The sequence below is a fragment of the Octodon degus genome, unplaced genomic scaffold, assembly GCF_000260255.1.
Source record: "Octodon degus isolate 3935 unplaced genomic scaffold, OctDeg1.0 scaffold00042, whole genome shotgun sequence".
Lineage (NCBI taxonomy): Eukaryota > Metazoa > Chordata > Mammalia > Rodentia > Octodontidae > Octodon > Octodon degus.
This window is the reverse complement of record NW_004524618.1, coordinates 12933486-12939459: the sequence shown is the minus strand read 5'-3', so window position 1 is coordinate 12939459 and position 5974 is coordinate 12933486. Positions and strand designations below refer to the sequence as shown.

Genomic DNA, 5974 nt, shown 5'->3' with positions numbered 1-5974 from the left:
AAAAAAAAAAACCACGTAAATGCCTACAGTATAATTTATGGTAACTATGTATACAGGTGCATATGGTGCAAATTTAAATGAGTATGTGTGTGTGATGGCATAAGAAACTGAAAGACATCCTACACATACCTGCTGGCCTTTGAAACAGATGTTTTTCATAAAACACTGACTCCTGCTACGCCCTTTCTGGCCTTTCCCAGGGGTGTCACTGCCACCCCGGATAAAACTCTGCACTACCCATGAGTAAAAAAAATTCCATCCTAAATAAAATCTTACTTTAGCCTCAATCAGCTTATTATTTTTACCCAAATCCCTTTATGCTGCTAAACAGTCAGGAACATTGAGTATTTTCTGTCTATGGGATAAATTTAGCTCATTCTTTTAGTAATCATTTTTGAGTGTTTATTCTTCTTGGTTTAGTTTGGTTTTTGGGGGGCAGTGTTGAGACAAGGTCTTGCTATGTAGTACAGACTGACCTTGAGCTCATGGTAATCCTCCTGTCTCAACTCCCCAAATGCTAGGATTATAGGCATGTGCCACCATGCCTGGTAGGGTGCTAATTGAAGGAAATCTTACAAAGTATTTTCTGGGTGATCACATACCAAGTTTGTGTGGTATCAAGTTCCTCCTATATTGTGATAAAGCTGTGTCTCTTGTACCTGTTGTAGCATTACAGCAAGAAAAAGTGCTTTTATTTGCATGATTCAAATTTAAGGAATACGTATTCTCAGTAATTATTACTGAAAGTCACCTTAAGGTGAGGGTATCTGTCATTTTACATCTTTGTTATCTACAGGCTAAAGATCGAATTCAGTATTACCAACTAGATGAAGTCTTTGTTTTTCCTTATGATATGGGAAGTAGATGGAAGAACTTTAAACAGGTATTTACATGGTCAGGGTTCCCTGAAGGAGATGGATTGGAGTGGCCAATAAGAGACGGATGTCACCAGTATAGCTTAACAGTGAGTATTTTTATTTCAATAGTCCTACTCCTTAACTCAGTGTTATTTTGTAGTAATGTAATCAATGTAAATGTTTTCATTGATTCAAAGTTAATCTAATTTAATATTCATAAACTGTTATATCATGAGTCTTCCGTATGTAACCCTCTCCTAAAATCCCCAGACCTCTTTGGTTAAAGTCCTGACTCTTTGACTTAGTTTTATAGAATCTGGCTGAAAATTGCCTTTCAAACTACAGAGTTATATAAACTTTTCATACATTCTTACCACCCAGGTTTGCCCATGGTATGTCTCCATCTCACATGACTTTTCTCTCCGCCTTTAAGACTACTTCCAATCCCACCTCTTCCATATTACCTGGTGTTAATGTAGGGGTTGGCAGCTCTTGAGGGGTTAATCTCGTCCTAAGCCAAAGAAGCTTTAGTTTAGTAACCAGTTCACCTTAGAAATAGGAGAAACTGAGGCAGAATCAACTCAGTGTGACCCTTCCTGGAAGGTTTTAATGATAGGATGACACCCAAGCCAAGTCACCCCTGTGTAACCCTGCCTCAATTGCCCTAATCCTTTACTCCTTCCTCAGCCTTGTTAAAACTCCATAAACATGTGAAAGAGGTAAGGACAGAAGCAAAGCTAACTAAAGGAAGTAGAGTTAAACCATATGTTGCCATAAATTCCCATGCCCAGGCTGTAACCTATTCTGGTGACAGCCTGCCAAGCCCTACGCTGGTAACCACGGCATTCCATCATGGTCACCCTGGCAACCAGGGCAAGTATATAGGCAAAAGCAGAACAAAGAACTAGGCCAAGCATGATTCCATTTCTATCTGTATGGGTCCCGCGCTTGGTCACCAACAATAAAGACTCAGTTATTCCTAAAATACAGTTTGCCGTGGAAATAATCCCACTGCTTTGTTAAGAGGCTAGTTAATACCATAGTCTTGTAGCTCATGAGGTCTCCTATTTTTATTTACTTCTTATTCCCTATGTCTTTAATTTAAATTTGGAAGATTATAGAGTGGAGACCATGTGTATGGTATTTATCTCCTCTACTCTGTCTAACATAGTACTGTTTAATAATTGCTGACTGCAGGGAAGAAGGAGTTAAAAGGTGACATAGTGGAGACTCATTAGTAGTGAATTTGGCAGTCTGTCTGCTGCTTTGGAGAGTGAGCGCATGTCAGCGTCTTTGTGTTGGGCACTGAGAGCCTGCAAGTTTCACGAGGGCAGAGAACGCGTCTCGCTGGTTCTCAGGCCACCGCGAGCACTCTAAGAATGCACATCGATGGGGATATTGGAGAGCGAGCTCTGAGGAAAAGCCCCACTGCCAGCCCTTGGTGCCTAGCCACAGCCCTTCTTTCCGTGCTGGAAAGACCTATGACCTTGAACTTGTTAACATTGTGAAATGCTGGGGAATCGAAGTGTTCGTCATATCATTCTCATAGTATAGAAGCGTGGTGTTGTTTTTTTTGTTTTTTTTGTTTTTAGTATTATGGGCATAAATTTTTTCTTTTATATCTTCCAAACAGATAGAACAGTTGAAACAAAAGGCAGATAAAAGAGTCAGAAGTGTAAGTAATTCTTTTATGGTGATATTGCTGATTTCTTTTTTTATCAGGCAGGGTACTTCTATATGATTTTTTAAAATTGCCTTTGATTGGAAACCCCTGGTTGGCTTTTATTAAGTAAGATTACTTAATAAATTTATTGAAGTTGAAAGGATGGATTCCCCCCCCCCCCGGGGGGAAGGGCGGGGTGGCGGGCTCAGGATGCCTTCAGGCAGGTCTGGTAAGGCATGAGGATATAGGGATTGAACCACAGCTACCTGAGCCTGACTGCTTTGTCTAAGCAGTCACTTAAACAACTGAGCTAATGGGCAGGCCCTCTGAAATTGAATGGAGTTTACTTTTGTTTTCATTTAAATAGTTTGAACTTGAGAGAATGTAGTCAATTTATATTGCCAGGATACAAAAAGTTTGTCCTCAATGTCGATTGTTGAGAAAAAAAACCTATCCTGATGCCCCAGTGGTATTGTATATAATGCCATTAGCCCTTGGTGCTAGTTAAGTTTAAATTAAATACAAGTAAAAGTTCAGTTCCTTATGTGCACTGGCTGTGTTATAAGTGCTTCGCAGCTACTCGTGTCCCATGGCACCCGCTGAAAACCACAGCTGCAGAACTGGAGATCGTTTCCGTCATTACAGACAGTTCCCTTGGACAGAACTGCTCTGAAATTCAATTCTTAGCAACTGTGTGCTTGAAATGAAGGATACAAAAGATCTGTGAATTCAGAGTCATAAGCATAAACTCATACAAGCTTAAATATCTCGTGGCTTCTCTTAGACAATAAACCCAAATTATTAATAAAGAGTAAGATAAGAGATAAAGGAACTGGAGAGGTAGAGCTTTCTCAGATGAGACGGAGATCGAGAATTGGAGAGGAGGAGGAGGAGAGCAAAGGGGATATGAAAAGAAGTTAAGATGTGTTGTATACATGCACCAACTCCATGCAGCGGATATGGACATTATGTACAGCAAACGCATGCTGATAAAAATTAGCCTCTTATTTTTAAAAGAACTTGTAACTGAGAGGCTAAAAGGGGGGCAGGCTGGATGGAGAACTAGAAAGGGAGGTTTTGTGCTGAGTACTTGGATCTACCATTAGAAGTTTAAGTTCAAACTTAAGAGAACTCAGATATTGTGAGTAAATCATTCGGTATTCTGATGCTGATAATAGGTTCGCTATAAGGTAATAGAAGATTATAGTGGTGCCTGCTGTCCTTTGAATAGAGGAATCAAAACCTTCTTCACAAGCCCCTGCACTGAAGAACCTCGAATACAGCTACACAAGGGGGAGTTCGTTTTAGCCACAAGAGGGTTACGGTAAGCATTAGAAAAAACTGATTCTTCTTTAATGGTAAAATTAGTGTCTCGCCTAAAAATTGAATTTAACCTTTTAAATATTTCAGATACTGGTTATATGGAGACAAAATTGTTGATGATTCCTTTATAGAAGGTATGGACATGGAAGGGTATGTACAAAGTGCAGGACTGCTAGCAATGATTCCAAATTTTACCAAAGTGATCTTTGTAAATAGTCACACATAATCAAATACATTCAGAAAACTGCATAGGAAAGCATCCACTTAAGCAACAGAAAGCTCTTGTCTTTCTCCATAGTGCTTATGCTTACCAGGTCTTTACAGTGAGAGCTAGCATTTGAGCTCCTGCTTGACTAGGTGATAGGCACTTGTGTGGTGCTTTACTTGCAGTATCAACATCCCCAGCAGACCTTCTATGTAGGTGCTGTCGTTTACATTTCAGAGGGAACTGAAGCATACAGTGGCTACGCAGCTTGTCCACAGCCACACAGTCAGGACAGGTAGAGCCAGGGCTCAAACCCAAGCAGTCTGACTAGACTCTGCCCCAAACCCCTGTACTTCCCCTTTGGGGCAGTAGTCCTCTTATGATTATAAAGATTAGTGGATTAAAACTTGCTTGATTTTTTTTTTTTTTTTTTTGGCGGAACCAGGGATTGAACTCAGGCCCTTACACTTGACCAGCAAATGCATATTCTACTGAGCCATCTCCCCAGTCCCCTATATTAGAAAAGGTCTAAGAAAGAAAGTCTCAAAGGCTAGAGGACGCTCATTCCCTGGAAAAGGTGTAGTACGTGGGGTACCAGAACACCTTTTATAATCATACACATATAAGTGAATATTTTACAAGTGAATATTCCAGGTGGGTACTGTCTTGAACCACAGTAATCCCTTTCCCAAATAATGGAATGTGGGAACTTCGTGGTTTCTATCTTGTTAAAAACATTTCTAAACCACGCTTTCCCTCCTCAAGCTGTGTGTATGTGGCAGGGGTATATGGGGGGCTATTAATTTGAAGTAAAAAGACTTCTTGGTCCCTGTAATGTCTCTGTGGTAGGTCATACTATTGCATCTCGGTCTGATTCTCTGCTTCAGGTGTGTCAAGAATAAGAGGGTGGTTCCCCAGAAACTGTGTGGAAAAATGTCCCTGTGATACTGAAACAGATCCGACCCCAGAAGGCGAGAAGAAAAACAGATAGCCACTGTTAAAATGAAATGATTCTTTAATTCTGCTTCATTACTTGAAAATTATACATATTACTGAAGAATTATGCAACAAGCCTACTCTGGTTAAGATGTTCTTTTCCTCAAAGGTGCCCTAGTGCCATGGTTTAAATATTTCTATTACTGATTTGGAATGGAGAAGCCATTCTGTGTATGCCTTTGAATTCCTTCCCCTTTTTATCACCTCTTCTTCCCCGCAGAAGGAAAAACATTTCACCCAAGTAGCTAATGGCATTCCTTCTGGGTTTTTCTTTATGCATTGTCTACTGTGGACTTCACTTGCAGATACAGTTTCCCTTTGCTAGGAGCATCTGCATGTGCCACTTCTTGTTTCCTTCTCAGTTGATGCTTCTTAAATACTCTAGCAACTGTAAGAACTTTGTCAGATTAAATATAAGCTCAAATTTTGTTACTTGTCTTTTAATAATGCAGATTTTGTCAGATGAAATAAAGATCAATGGATGTTCTGATAAATCATAGTTTTTACTTAATGCATTTTTATTTTTGTTGACTAAAGGTTTTGTCTTAGTTCCTTATGAAAAGCTATCCTGTTGCCTTGTGGGACATAGGCATCTTGAATCAAGACTCTTTAAGTCACCTCAATAGATGACTTATTAATGGCATATAGTGATCACAGTATTGTAGGAGGCATTAAGACCAGTGGTCTCAGACCCCTTATGCACATTTGACTTTATCAAAACCTGAAGCTTGCTTTTTTTTTTTTTTTTTTAATGTATTTAGTACAGGGTCTCACTATGCAGATCAGACTATAGTGATCCTCCTGTTTACAGCCTCCTGAGTGCTGGGATTACAGGCACATGCCACCTCACCTGGTCTCAGTTGCTGGTTCAGTGTGCCCAGGGCTTGGGGCCGGTGTGGCATGTGGTGCCAGGAATCGAACCCTCATCCC

At 40.1% G+C, this 5974-nt stretch overlaps 1 protein-coding gene across 5 annotated transcripts in view; it reads left to right on the top strand.

The window, feature by feature from the left end:
- Zdhhc6 (zinc finger DHHC-type containing 6) overlaps positions 1 to 5543 on the top strand; it is a 17744-nt gene extending 12201 nt beyond the window's left edge. For all 5 annotated transcript variants that reach the window (XM_023715601.1, XM_023715603.1, XM_023715600.1 and 2 more), the window contains 5 exons: positions 797 to 964; positions 2491 to 2532; positions 3699 to 3844; positions 3931 to 3977; positions 4936 to 5543. In XM_023715601.1, the coding sequence (XP_023571369.1) occupies positions 797 to 964; positions 2491 to 2532; positions 3699 to 3844; positions 3931 to 3977; positions 4936 to 5039 (507 nt within the window). In that variant the 3' untranslated portion in view covers positions 5040 to 5543. The remainder of the gene's footprint in view (positions 1 to 796; positions 965 to 2490; positions 2533 to 3698; positions 3845 to 3930; positions 3978 to 4935) is intronic.
- The last annotated feature ends 431 nt before the right edge of the window (positions 5544 to 5974 follow it).